Genomic DNA, 15050 nt, shown 5'->3' on the forward strand with positions numbered 1-15050 from the left:
CCGGGGCCGCGGCGCGGGAAGCGGCGGCGGCGGGGCGGCGGCGGCGGCGGCGCCATGGAGCCGCGGGAGGTGAAGGACCGGATTCTGGAGAACATCTCGCTGTCGGTGAAGAAGGTGAGCGCGGCCTGCCCGCCCTGGCCCGGGCCCCAAGGCCAACCCGGCCTGCCCGGCTCGGGCCCTCGACCCCACCCAGCGCCCCCTCCTTTCCTCGGGTCGCTCGCCCGGGGTCCCTCCTGTCACCGGGGCTCAGGACACCGCCCTTCCCCTCCGCGACCCCGGAGACGAGAAGCCGCCGGGAGCCCCAGGACGATGGAGAAGAAGCCGGGGCGGCTCACGTGAGCGCCGCTGCCTCTGAGCTATTTTTACAGAACAAAGTTGAGGTCAGCGTCCTGGGAGCTTCCACACAGCCAGGCCCAGGGGCCCTGCGTCACTTAGAGGGGCTGCCACTCGCCAGGACCCCCTACTCTGAGCGTAGCGGCAAAAAAGCTCTGGGAGGGCCCTACCTGCCGCGCATCTCTGGGCGGCATCGCTGCATCCTCCATCCGCCCTGTGCCTGAATCTCCGGGAGTCGGCAGTCAGGGTGACGGCCCGTGACAAGCAGCTTCCAGTCTTCCCAGTTCGGGGTGACATTGCCTCTGGTCCTGGGAAGTTTCTTGAATAATCTTGCCCAAGGATGGCAGTTTTGAAGAGGCTCACTTCGGAGCTTTGATTGAGAACTAAAGTACTTTGCATTTTGGACAGAGACCTATAGAACTTGGTGACACCACAGTGTATGGTGCTCCCTGCAGGAGAGATCAATGTCCCAATTCCAAGTAGAGAAAAAAATATGACCTATTAAAGGCATATATTAATAACTATCTGTATGAAGAAGTCAGCTCATCTGAGAAAGGGTCCCTATGCCAAAAGGTAGGATTCATATTCACTGAAAACCAAACCAGAATTGACCATCATTTGAGGAATATTGTTGCAGTGTTTTCCTAATTTGACTTGCTAGTTCACCCCATAGTCTCAGAAACTGGGGTAGGTCGTGGGGGGATGATGTGAGAAGTAAGAGAAGGCTCATCAGATTGAGTGCTTTGAAGAGAATTCATCAGATGAGCCATTATGTTTAAACAATAATGTTCCCCTCTATCCCCACTTAAATTCCTCAAAAGCAATATAGGCCAGCAATTTAACCGTTCATAAAGACTGATGTGGCTTAAAAAGTAAAGGAGATTTAAAATGTGCTCTTACTATAATGTTCCTCTAAAAGTAAAACTAAAAGCAGTATTATAGACATCTGACTAAAGTTTTAGTTTTCCTAAGCTTTCTTATGCAGTGGGGCATTGTTTTTTGCTTACTAAAGGAGTGTAGGATGAGCAAATACTTTGTCTAAAAGCAATCATCTTTGGGAATGAAGACAAAAGAGGACAATAGACCTTTCTAATCTAATCTGGGCTAATTGTGGCTTCAGGTAGGCACCTTTCTAGTCTAATCTGGGCTGATTGTGGCTTCAGGTAGGCCACACATTTTGATTTTTAATCTCTAACTTACAAATAAATGGGGAAAGTCCGGGTAGAAGGAGGTTGGACATGTGCGTCAGCATGAATCTTTTGAGAGCAGGGATCTCCTCTGTAAGTCAGCCTGCCACTTATGAAGGAGTTGGGTGTGTTGGCCAAGATTCTTATCATGGTATGTGCTTGGACAAGCATGACAAGAAGGTATGTCACACACTAGAAACTGGAAACTTGTCCCCAGGTACATCACAACAGGAGGCATGGCAAGTGTCGTGATTAAGAGCATGGATTCTGGAGTCTGGCGGCCTGGGCTCAATTCCGCCCTGCCAATGAATAACCGTGTAACCTTAGGTAGGTTCCTTACCCTCTCTGTGCCTTGGTTTCTCATCCATAAAGCAGGGAAAAAATCAGAGCTCTTGGGAAGATGTGTTGAGAGTCCGTGTGTAGGGTGTTTAGCATGGTGCTTAACCCAGTCTTCAAAAGTTGTCTTAGTCTGTTTGGGCTGCTAAAGCAAACCACCGAAGACTGGGTGGCTTATAAAACAACATAAATTTATTTGTCATGATTCTGGAGGCTGGAAGCCTGAATATACTGAGTCCCAGCATGGTGAGGTTCTGGATTTTCCTGGTGGCTCAGATGGTAAAAAATCTGCCTGCAATGCAGGAGACCTGGGTTTGATCCCTGGGGTCGGGAAGACCCCCTGGAGAAGGGGATGGCTACCCACTCCGGTATTCTTGCCTGGAGAATCCCATGGACAGAGGAGCCTGGCAGGAGGAGCCTTACAGTCCATGGAGGTGGCAAAGAGTCTTACGCAACTGAGTGATTTATCAACAACAACAAAATGATGAGGGCTGTCTTTATGGCTGAAGACTGCTGACTTCTCCCTGTGCCCTCACATGGTTTAGGGGGAGGGAGCTCTCCTGGGTCTCTTATAAGAGCTCTAATCCCATTCTTGAGGACTCCACCTTCATGACCTAATCACCTCCCAAAGGCCCCACCTCCTAACACCATCACATTGGTGGTTAGAATTTCAACATCTGAATTTGGGGAGGGGCATACATTTGGGCAGGAGGAGAAGGGGGCGCAACAGAGGATGAGATAATTGAATAGCATCACTGACTCAATGGACATGAGTTTGAGCAAACTCCGGGAGATAGTAAAGGACGGGGAAGCCTGGTATGCTGCAATCCCTAGGGTCACAGAGAGTCAGACACTACTAAAAAGCAAATACATTCAGTGTATAGCATAAATGGTCGCTTTTTCTCTTTGTTTGTGGTCAGGCAGTTCTTCACTTTTACAAGGTCTGAAGATGGCTGAAGGCCTTAGCACCTAAATATTGCTATATATCATTTAGACTTGTTACCCACTTCCTTTGTATGTCATGTTTCAGAAAACTATTTTGATTCTCACACATGAAGGGCATTTGGTTTTCTGAATCAGAGGATCTGCTTCTAATAGGAATCAGTTCAGCTACAGGGGTAGGCTTTGAGGGCTCACAGTCTTGGGGTCATATTTGACCTTGAACATCAGTCTCACCTACATATTTATGTCACCATGAGAGTTGCTTTGCCTTTTCTTCCATGCTACCTCTGGTAAGATGGTCTGACCCGTCCTTTTTAAGGATGTTTCATGAATAAAATGAGGTGTGGGTTTCTGCAAAAAAAAAAAAAAGATACACATGTGTAAGCTATGTTTACACAGGATATTTGAGAACTTTTTATTGAAATAGAATATACCTACAATTCTAAACATACAGTTGAATGGGTTCTCACAAAGTGAGTACATCCATGTATCCAGCACCTACGGCAAGAAACAACTATAGCCATCGCCCCAGAAATGATGCCCCCAAGTGCAACCACTCTCCCTAAGCAGCGTTGCTGTTCAGTCGCTCAGTTGTTTCCAACTCTTTGAAATGCTATGGACTGCAGTACATCAAGCTTCCCTATCCTTCACTATCTTCCAGAGTTTTCTCAAACTCATGGCCATTGAGTTGATGATGCCATCCAACCATCTCATCCTCTGTTGCCCCCTTCTCCTCCTGCCCTCAGTCTTTCCCAGTATCATAGTCTTTTCCAGTGAGCTCTTCGTATGAGGTGGCCAAATTATTGGAGCTTCAGCCTCAGTCCTTCCAATGAATAGTCAGGGTTGATTTCCTTTAGGATTGACTGGTTTGATCTCCTTGCTGTCCAAGGGACTCTGAAGAGCCTTGTTGAGTTCAGCTATTCTCACATCGAGATTTTGTGATGCTGAACGTGCCCTGTAACACAAGAGATGCAGTAGCTGATATGAAGGCAGAATCTGTGGGGATTGGAGAGAACTGGAGAATTTAATAGTTGGCACAGGAAAATGACAATGATAGCAATGAAAGGCACGTTCCTTATGAAACGTCTCAGGTGCAGATGATAAAGCTTGTGGTTGCCAATTTGTTAACAGCTAGAGAGAGAGACATCCAAGTCAAAGGCAGTGTTGGCATTTTGAACTGGCATTTGAACTGGTCTATTAAGTAGCATCTTCTCCAGGGGAGAGGAGGCTGTGGTTTTCATGAGAGTTTTGTTTTGTTTCTGAGGAGCATGTCTGTTGCATATGCTTGCAGTCTGAGCAAAGGTTCTGTGCTGATGAAGGCAGCCTTTACCCTCCAACAGTTCATATATTGGTTGGAGGAAGAATTTTAACCAGGTGAAGAATTAATCACCAGGACAAGGAGAAGCTTCAGAGAAGCCGAGCTTGTACAGAATCTTGACAAATCAGTAGAATTCAGAGACAGAAAAGAAGTGGGCATTTAAGATAGAAAATAGTGGGCATTTAACATCCCCAAGGATGAGATGGTTGAGTGGCATCATCAACTCAATAAGCAAACTCCAAGAGACAGTGAAGGACAGGGAAGCCTAGCGTGCTGCCCTCCATGGGGTCGCAAAGAGTTGGACACAACTGAGTGACTGAACAAAAACAACAAAGTATCCCAAGGCAGCAGGGACGTCCGGGTGGTCTTCTGAGGACAATGAGGAGACATGCCAGTCTCAAGAGTACTGAGAGTTCCCTTCACTGTGGCTGGAAAGTGCTTTCCATGGAAGCTGTCCAGCATGGTGGCTCAAAGTGCAAGTTTCAGAGCACACAGACCTCGCTTGGGTTTTGAATTAGGTTTGCCACTGACTCTGTTGACCCTGGCAAATTACTGGACCTCATTTAGCCTCAGCAATCAGAACCTACTCACAGTTGTAATGAGAATTAAATTACAGGAGATGGTACACTCAGAGCAAAATATCTTAGAGCACAGTATCTCGCACATAACAAGGCCTGAATAAGATATTAGCTACCACTAGCACCGGCGAGTGTCTGTGTGAACCCTGCCGTTTTTTCCTCTGGGGTAGTTTTCAAAGTCTTACACTATACTTCTGTTTCTTCATGCTCACAGTTTGTCAGACTTTTTCCTCACAGGCCAGATGGTGAATATTTTCAGCCCATGTGGTCTTTGTCGAAACTCTTCAGTTCAACTCAAAAGCAAGCACAGACAAGCCATACATGTATGGGTGTGGCTGTGTTCCCCTAAACCTTTTTTGCATATACAGGTTGCAGGCTGGATTTGGCGCAGAGCTACTATTTGTGCACAAAAATAGTCTCCCTAGGGTAGGCTGGGGATCATGTTCAGAGAAATTGGTGTGATGGCTGGTTCCATATAGTTAATGAAGTCTGTATTGTCACTGGATTTTTGCACCATGCCAGGTTTGTGGAGCCAATGCAGTCACTCCCGTTAATACTACCGGATGTCCAGGTAATCCTGACTTTCAAAAACTTTTGCTGATCACCTTCTGTCCTGAGTGCCCTTGGCCCTGAAAGGTAAAAGCGAGCACGGCAGACAAGATCTGTGGAGTGGATATTCCAGTAGGAGGGGAGAGTGATACATTAGCAGACAGAGCAATTCAAGGGCTTTCCCGGTGGCTCAGCTGGTAAAGAATCTGCCTGCTAATGCAGGAGATGCAAGAGATGTAGTTTTGATCCCTGGGTCGGGAAGATGCCCTGGAGAAGGAAATGGTAACCCACTCCAATGTTTTTGCCTGGGGAAATCTCATGGATAGAGGTTCCCGGCAGGCTACAATCTGTGGGGTTGCAAAGAGTCGGACCCGACATAGTGTGCATACACACAAACCAATTCAAAGACCTTCTGGTTGTGATGTGGCTTGAAGGCCAGGCAGGATAAGGTGGTGAGCAAGAGGGGTCTGCTGGAGGGAGTGGGAGGGTGGGGGGCCGGTCAGGGACTTGCCTCAAGAGGTAACATGACTTGCAGGAGGGACACTGACTGCGATGGTTGAGTGAGACCTTTGCCTAGGAAAACTAGTAGTTGTTTTTTAAAAAAACACACAAATACCTCAGAAGTGTATAAAATAAAAGGTAAGTGGCCCCAGTTCTCTACCTCCTCAGCTTCAATTTAGATCCCCTTAAACAGGGTGAATAAATGGATTTTGATGAAGTAACCCCTCTTTGAGAGAATGTTCCCGGGCTGGGACAGCCTTCTCCTGCAGAGGACAGGCCAAGTCCCCACCGCCCTCACTCTCGGTGGATTGCCCCTCTGGAGTGAGCTCTGAATGGTCTTCTATTTCTAGCCAGACACACACCCTGTGCAGAGCGGGGGTCTCCCAGTTGGGGTCTGCAGATACTGGTCTTAGAGCTGCAGCTGTTCAACCTCGCCTGGCCATGCAGCTGGCTCCAGTGGTGAGGCTTGTGTCTTTCCTGTTTTCCACTCCTCCAGAGAGGTTAGATCTGCTTATACATTAAAAATGAGCTCGAGCATCTCATTCCCAGAGTGGGGCCTGGTAGTTAGATCTATGTGGGGATTACACTGACCATTTGGTTTCAATCAATAGTTTTGTTCTCTTGGCTTCATGGAAAAACCCTTAAGAGTTTGAAAATCTTAAGCATTCTGAAAACCCCTAATGACCTGAGTCACCCTGGCAAAGAGCTTAATAAAATAATAAATATCCACACACACATTTTATAAACAGAAATGCTAAGGGCTCCCCATCCCCTGCCCGAGTCCTGAGGTCACTGATAGCTGTCTCTCTGCCCCTGTCCTCTCTCACAGCACAGAGGCTCCCTGAAGAGGGTGGGAGGGACCCAAGGGCCCTCAAGCAGGAACCACTTAAGTGTATCCCTGACCCCCTGAGTGACCCCACCCAGGCCCAGCATGAGACGCCAGTGAGAAGTGGTCACTGCTCTGAGCCCTGCCTGTCCACTTCACCATGGTTCTCCTTTTATAAGACATTAGGGCTCTGTTTGAAGCCTGGTGACACTGTGGTCCTTGCTGCCCCATCGCAGGCCACCCGGGGCCCTCTCTTTCTCCGTGCCTTGGCTCTAGCATTGGGCTTGTCCAAATTGCACAGCCCTATGTGATGAATGGTGGCCACACGGAAACAGGTCTCCATCTGGTGGCGGCAGCAGCCCCCGTTAGTCAGGACAGTCCCCAGCCATCTCTGTAGTCACAGTGGACACTCCAAGTGTCAGAAGGAGCAGTGGCCGTTCCTGTGGGTCCCCCTCAAACTCATCTAGCTGGAGCCCATTGTGGAAAGAAATTCCCAGCAAAACTAGAAGGCTGCTGCTGGCTGATGGAAATGTCAGGCCTAAAAACTAAGATTGAGTGAGGGTAGAGTGGGCAAGACGTTTCAATGTGAAAAGAAAGGAGCGGATATTCGGGGTGTGAGCATTGTGGGAAGAGAAAGTTGGCATATGTAGGTGCTCTATGGCACCCCACTCCAGTACTCTTGCCTGGAAAATCCCATGGTTGGAGGAGCCTGGTAGGCTGCAGTCCATGGGGTCATGAAGAGTCGGGCACGACTGAGCGACTTCATTTTCATTTTTCACTTTCATGCATTGGAGAAGGAAATGGCAACCCACCCCAGTGTTCTTGCCTGGAGAATCCCAGGGACAGGGGAGCCTGGTGGGCTGCCATTTATGGGATTGCGTAGAGTCGGACACGACTGAAGCAACGCAGTAGCAGCAGGGGGCTCTTGGTTGGGTCATTCTCACCGTTCAGGTCTTCACTGCTCATCTCCGGCATCACAATTTGCCACCATGGCAAGGAGAGTGTGGCGCCCCTGAGGCTGGGGGTTCCCTTATGTCCTAGGGGAGCAAACAGGGCTTTTCCTCCATAGATAAAAAGCTCTTCTGGGCGACCTCAATGCTGATGGAGCCGGGACCCCACAGTGCAAGGTTGGAGTGGGTGACCCTGGGCCCAGAGCTCTCCTCCCTGGGGTCTGAACTAAGGTGACCATCCCTTTCCAGCCCTGTCCTCCTCCTCATCGTGGTTTGTTTGTGGTGTGAATGTCCTAGAACTTCAGTTTGAAGCAGGAGAATAAGGACAGTTTCTGGGAGCGTCCATTTGGCTGGAGCTGAGAGGTCAGGTCATTGTTACAGCCACCCAGGGTCATTGTTACCAGCAGGTCATTGTTACAGGTCATACCACAGGTCACTGTTACAACCACTCAGGGCCCCGAGAGCTTCTCTGTCTTTTCAGCAAAGCAGCTGGCCCTGCACCACAGACATTCTCCCATCTTAGGTATTTGTAGTTTATCTTCTCCTTTTGCTTCTAAGTGTTCACAAACATTATAGAAATGTAGAAGGAAGAAAATATTCCTTTCCTAAAGACTACCCTCCTCCTTGGGTGTCTGTACTTGAGAGCTGGAAGTAGAAGATTCTAAAAAATCCAGTAATATGTAAGAACAAGGGAAGAACTAATGTAGACTTGAAATCTGCAGGTAATTTTTGAAAGTAGTCAGCCTCTGTTCACACTTCTACCCTTTGGGGTGTGTGTGTTTATCTTTTAATATACAAATTGATTATATATTTATGCTTATACTCTAATAAATCACTGTAAGTTCTTTGTTTTTGGGGGGCTGCAGACTGCTGAGGTATGAAGTGTCTAGACACACTGGCCTGAAGGGGAGTGAGCAGAGCAGAGGAATCCTTACACTTGATGCATTCAATCCCCTGGATCTCCTTTAATAACCATTATGGGTTTGTAATACATGGAGTTCTCAACACACTTCCTAACCCTGCAGTTACACTTTCAGCCTCTAAAGTCTCTGACTGTTGGACTTGCCTGGTGGTCCAGTGGTTAAAAATCTACCTGCCTGCCAGTGTGGGGGACATGAGTTTGGTCCCTAGTCTGGGAAGATTCCACATGCTGCAGGGCAACTAAGCCCGTGAGCCACAACTACTGAGCCCGAGTGCTGCGCCTGCTGAAGCCCCAGCGCCGTAGAGCAAGCGACGCCACAACGATGAGAAGCCCGTGTGCCACAAGCACAGAAGAGCCCCTGCTGAACACTAGGGAAATCCTACACACAGCAGTGAAGACCCAGCGCAGCCATAGATAAATAATATTATTTTTTTTAATGATAGTAAATAAAGTCTCTGACTGTATCACACAGACCTTAGGAGGAGGCAGGAGTGTCCTCCCAACCTAAGTCGTGGTTTAGATGGTGACCTGATGGCCATTTTCCTCAGCAGCAATCTGGCTTTCTGGGTGGGGGAAGTACAGCTGAGGCCATGTTGCAGGGAAAAGGGAAGTGAAAGATGAACCCAGAGCCAGCGAAGGCTCCCAGGCTTTGAAAACAAGGCTTTGAAAAACTCCCTTCCTCCTCCCACCAGTGCCACACACAACCCTGAATGTGAGTGCTCAGAAAACAGCAGGGTCTCCACTAGCTTCTGCCTCCAGCGCAGCGGCACATGGATGGTGGAGAATCCTGCATGCCATGTGTCCTTTCAGGCCCCTGGTTGGCTTCCAGGTCTCTGGTGTTTGCCCAGGGACCTCTTGGGAGGGCCTCTTGCATCTTCCTGTCCACTCTAAAGAGGGGCCTTTGGCCCTCCATCAGGGTCAACCCTGTGCTGAGTTCAGAGGCAGAACACGCAGGGTACCCAGGGACACTGGAACACTCCCTTGCCAGCACAGAGGAGCATTTAAATGCTCTGGAAACATATTCTGTCAAATTACCCAAGAGATCTGTGCCCAACTAGGCCAGTTCCCAAATGCTGTCATTGTTCCAACACCCCAGTTCAGTTCAGTCACTGTTGTGTCCGACTCTTTGCGACCCCATGGACTGCAGCATACCAGGCTTCCCTGTCCATCACCAAGTCCTAGAGCTTGCTCAAACTCTCATCCATCGAGTCAGAGAGGCCATCCAACCATCTCATCCGCTGTCGTCCCCTTCTCCTCCTGCCTTTTCCAGTGAGTCAGCTCTTCACATCAGGTGGCCAAAGTATTGGAGCTTCAGCTTAAGCATCAGTCTTTCCAATGCATATTTAGGATGGATTTCCTTTAGGATATACTGGTTTGATCTCCTTGCAGTCCAAGGGACTCTCAAGAGTCTTCTCCAACACCACAGTTCAAAAGCATTAATTCTTTGGCGCTCAGCTTTAACATCCCAAAAGTGAAAGTTGCTCAGTCAAGTCTGACTCTTTGCCACCCTATGGACTATACAGTCCATGGAATTCTCCAGGCCAGAATACTGGAGTGGGTAGCCATTGCCTTCTCCAGGGGATCTTCCCAACGCAGGTCTCCCGCATTGCAGGTGGATTCTTTACCTTCTGAGCTACCAGGGAAGCCCTTAACACCCCAGAGAAAGTACAAAAAATGAAATCCATGGATAATTCAAATACCTGTTTTTTTTGTTTTTTTGGCCATGCTGTGTGGCTTGTGGGATCCTAGTTCCCCAACCAGAGATCAGACGCAGGTCCCCTGCAGTGGGGGCACAGAGTCCTAACTACTGGACCACCAGGGAATTCCCAAGTATCTGCTTTTTTTTTTTTTTTTTTTTTAATAATTTTGTTCATTATTTCTTCTTGGCTGTACTGGGTCTTCACTGCTGCACAGGCGTTTCCCTCGTTGCAGTGCTTGGGCTTCTCATTGTGGTGGCTTTTCTTGTGTCGCACGGGCTTTGTTGCTCTGCAGCATGTGGGATCTTCCCAGATCAGGGGTCAAACCTGTGTGGCAGGTAGATTCTTTACCACTGGACCACCAAGGAAGCTCCCCAGCTACCTGTGCTTTTTCCCTGCATGTCTTTGAACAGAGCTGCCAGTAAAGCAGAGAGCCTGCCAACTCCGGCAGAGGGTCTAATAAGCAGTGATTTGGGAGGTGGGAAAGAAAGTTGTATAATTAGGTATATTTAGTGGTAAATGAATGGTTAAGAAGCATTGATTTCACCCAACTTGCTTCAGGAACAATGCAGGCCCATGGTAAACAAACAGCATACCCTTTATGTACCCCTACAAGTCGGGGGAGCCAGTCAGTCCCACGATGCCCCAGCCTGGGCAGAAGCCTTTCCTGGGAAGGGCCGTTGGCTGCAGGACCAGGTTTTTCATGCCCACTGAGAAACCAGGCCGGTCATCTCTGAATCGCAGGCTTTCTGATTGGTTCTTGTGCAGGGATGATGTCTGGGTTGACAATCTACTATAACTGATTGTCATTTGGAAATGGGCTATTTTCAGGCTAAGGTAGGGTGGGATCTCAGGTGAGGGATTAAATGAGGACAATGAGTTAGAATCACTGTGGTTGCCCAGGATTGGTGGGGCGGTGGACACCAGTGGGCCTTGGCCTCTGTTGACATTATTCTCGTGTTGTCTAGGAAGGAAGCAGCTGGGACATTCCCGACATTGTCGCCCCAGCTCCCATTCCACAGAGCCCTGGGAGTGGGCCAGCGCCTCCTGCTCTGCCCTCCTCAGTAAGACACTGGGATGAGCACTTTCCAGATGGTGGCAGCAGGTGCCCCTGACCTTTGCATTATCCCTGAGGGAATGGGAGCAGAAGGGACTCCAGTAGTAGCCCCTTCTGTGGTGTCTGAGCACACCCAACCGGAACGCTGCAGTGAAGCAGGAGGACCGCTAAGCAAAGCCAAGAGGTCGGAGCCTGTCCTTAGCTCTCTGGACCCCAGCCTCCCTGCCCAGGAGATGAGGGTTCTGGCTAAGTGGTTATTCCTCTGACTTTCAGCTCATTCAGTAAAGTCCCATCACTGAGACCCTCTTCCTCACTCACTGCAACTCCCCCCACACCCCCCTGAATGAGAGGCTCCAGGAGAGGAAGATGCCATGAGGCCCCCCTCCCCTCAAGAGGTCCCTGGGCAAACACCAGAGACCTGGAAGTCAGCCAGCGGCCTGAAAGAACACACAGCACACACAATTCTGCTCCATCCTGGTACCGCTGCCGTGGGGCCACCGCATCCCGCTGCGATGGGAGCGGGAGCTGGCAGCAGCCATGTGGTCTCTAGGTCTCTTCCGCCCTTAGATTCCAAACTTCTTCATCCTGACCCACACCCAGACTTGCCTTCAATTCCAGTGGAGCATCTTTCCAGATGTGCTGTTGGCAGTAGCCTCTCGTTCCTTGGATCATGTAAAGCAGGCATTATTGTTCTTAAGAAGCTTTGCTAAGACTTAGAAGACTCTAGCCTGCCTGCTTTATTTATTTATTTATTTCTATTTATTTTTGAGAAGGTGGGTGATAAGCCCTGGTTGTCTCTTAGATCCATGAGAGGCAGTATCTGAAGCCAGTGCAAACTACTGGTGCAGAATCAGGGTGGGCGGCCACACCAACACTTCTCCTGCCATCTCTGCCAAGGATGAACCCTCCTAGGGTCCCTCTCCCTGGGCATGTCCAGGCATCAAGATATGGGGCCATTCTGACCCCAAAGGTAATAGATGGTATCACACGGCCTGATGTCTGCCTGTCCTCGAAGTGTCTGCCTTGGAAAGAAGAGCAAGTGTTCCCAAGGGCCACAGGCATGGTTTGACCCAGCAGGAGACCCTCGGTGGCTAGAATCCCAAAGGCAAGGCAGGCAGAGGCCTCTACACTCCCTGCAGGCCTCGTCCGTCACCTTCAGCACACCTGCAACCCGAGAGAGGCAGCCCCCGAGACGAGGTGTCCCAGGGGGTCCTGTAGCTCCTGGTGGCTCTGAGTCTGGGTTGAGCTCGTGTGGCCAGGGCTGCCATTGGCTTAATAGGTAAAAGGTGCTTTGAGGTCAGGTAGCTGCCCACCCCCCCTTCAGTTGGGTTCTCTTCTCCTTTTGGATTTCTACTTCCTAGACCCGGACTGAGGAGGCTGCTCTGAACACTGTCGTCTAAATACATCTGGTCTCCATGGAGCCACTAGGGTGGCTGCTGTTACCTGGTGACATCCTCCCTGGGCAGCAGGAGGGACTCCTGCGTTCGAGGTCTGTGTGTGCTGAGCGAGGATGGAGCCCTGAAGTGGTTGGGCGGTTCACATGAGTGTGTCGTCAGCCCTGGGTCTCTCCAGCCTCGCAGACTCTCCTGGCTTTACTGGGGCAGGGATTTTATCCTGCTCTGAAATATAGGAATGGGATTCCCCCATGCCCCTCTGCTCCCTCCACCCCATACAGCCTGTGAGTAGCCAGCCGAGCGACACTCCAGATTCCCTGTCTGTCTGCTGGGCAGCACCACAGCCTCTTTGGTCTTGGCTGACCAGGGAGAAAGACGGGAGGACAACTGTAACGGCTCATTTCCTTCTGGCTGTTTTTAACCTGTCGGAGCTGCCCTTGAGTTAGCCATCAGGGACCAATTCTGGAAGGATGTCTTGATACCAACCATAAAACTAAAAACCATTTCATGGCTACGCATCTATGAGAGAGGCAAGGCCGAAAGGGCCAGGCTGTTTCAGCTCGGAGCAGAGAGTGGGACTGACCCTAATTAAAATGCTCTGAGTCAGGCATTTCTTGGCTTGCAGGAGTGCACCACCCCCATGTCCCCTTGGCCACGTCTCGTGATTGCCTGTCGTCCCAGAGTGCTCCGCAGGGAGCGCCGGCCTCCCAGCCGTGAGGGTCTGGGGTGGGCTAAGCCTGGGTGCCTGAGCACACCAGGAGGACCCAGAGCAGCCTAGCCAGTACGGGTGTGGTCTGGGAGCAGGAGTTGGAGATGAGGCCTAAGTTCAAGGACTCTCAGGAAACCATGGGTTTAAAAACAAGTTACTTTTAAATCTTACTGTTTCTCTCTTCATTCTCAGGGGACCTTGCTTATTTTTATAAATTTTCTTCTCATGAGAATTTTTTTCCTCCTCCCACCATCAAGCTCACCAGCCCACCTGGGCTCCCATCTGTGGCCACCCCTGCCCTGGGCCGTGGATCCCACCCCATCTTTCCTGTTCAAGGACTTGGCCCCTTTACTCCACCCGCATTTTCCGGCCATCCTGTTGGCAAAGCTGGTCAACAGAGTTTTCTGTATTGCTATCTCCTTTTTGCTTCCTTCTTCTTCCTCTTCTTTTTTCTCTTCAGTTTTTCCTCCATGTCATCATACGTCCTGTTTTCAAGGTCCAATTGCCCCATCGATGTCAATTTACAAATACCTCATTTGCTTGAAGCAGGATCCAAAAGAGCTCTAACTCTCCCTGGTGGACCCCTCCCAGGCTTTTGTCTCTACCTCTTCAGCCCTGTTGCTCTTCCTCAAGGTTCGCGCCCCTCCCTTCATGTGGGAACATGACCTGATGGACTGATCACTCCCTCCCTTTGCAAACTGTCTTCACTTGGCTTCTGGAGTACACACTGTCCAGACTTCCCACCTGCCTTGCTGGCTGTGCCTTCGCAGTCTAAAGCAGTGATCCTCCTACCTGGCTGGGCGTTAGGATTGTCTGGGGAGTATTAAAAAGAATTGCTGGCTCCTGGGCCCCACCCCCAGAGTTTCTGCTCTGGTTGATCTGGGTCGGGGGGCCCCTTTGCCTTATTCTTTTCCTCCAGTTCCCCACGTAAGCCTGTTGTGCAGATTGGGGGAGGGCCCCTGGTTCGACATTGGAGCACCCTGGCTCCATACTCAGATGCTCCTCTTTCTTCATTCCCAAGATGATCTCATCCAATTCCACAGCTTTAAATACCATCCAAAGACTGATGGCAAGCAATGACCTCTTTCTGAACTCCAGACCCACTTATACAACTGTCTCCTTGACATCTCCGCTTAGATACCTGATAGGTGCCTTTTTATTTTATTTAGTTAAGTAATTAATTTTCATTTTTGGTTGTGCTGGGTCTTCATTGCTGCGTGCAAGGTTTCTCCAGTTGGGGCGAGCAAGGATTACTCTCTAGTTACAACGTGCAGGCTTCCTGTTGCGGTGGCTTCTGCTGTTTGAGAGCGCAGGCTCTGGGGTGTGCAAGCTTCAGCAGCTGCAGCTCGCAGTTCTCTAGAATGCATGCTCAGTAGTTGTGAGCAGTTGCACAAACCTAGTTGCCCCTCAGCATGTGGGGTCTTGCTGGAGCAGGGGTCAAACCTGTGTTCCCTGCATTGCAAGGCAGATTCTTAATACTGGACCACCAGAGAATACCGCCCCCGACCCCAGCCAACACATGGATATTTGGAACTTATTGTGGCCAATGTAGAGCTCCACCCATCTGGAAACGGCACTGCCATTGAGTGACTCAGACCAAAAACCTTAGAATCATCCTTGGCATCTTTTTTCCTCCCCTACCCTACATCTAATCTATCAGTAAGTCCCCAGGGCACCACCTGCAGAACAGATGTTAAATCCAAGCCTTTATCACATCCACCACTATAGCCAGCTCCCAGCTTATCCATCTA

The 15050-nt window shown here is 49.8% G+C and overlaps 1 protein-coding gene across 4 annotated transcripts in view; it reads left to right on the top strand.

The window, feature by feature from the left end:
* The first annotated feature begins 6 nt into the window (after positions 1–6).
* PLEKHM2 (pleckstrin homology and RUN domain containing M2) overlaps positions 7–15050 on the top strand; it is a 39567-nt gene continuing 24523 nt past the window's right edge. For 2 of the 4 annotated variants that reach the window (XM_040263999.1, XM_040264000.1), the window contains exon 1: positions 7–114. In XM_040263999.1, the coding sequence (XP_040119933.1) occupies positions 55–114 (60 nt within the window). In that variant the 5' untranslated portion in view covers positions 7–54. The remainder of the gene's footprint in view (positions 115–15050) is intronic. The other 2 variants (XM_040264001.1, XM_040264003.1) reach the window with 1 other exon arrangement.

This window comes from Oryx dammah, unplaced genomic scaffold (assembly GCF_014754425.2).
Source record: "Oryx dammah isolate SB20612 unplaced genomic scaffold, SCBI_Odam_1.1 HiC_scaffold_21, whole genome shotgun sequence".
Taxonomy (NCBI): Eukaryota; Metazoa; Chordata; class Mammalia; order Artiodactyla; family Bovidae; genus Oryx; species Oryx dammah.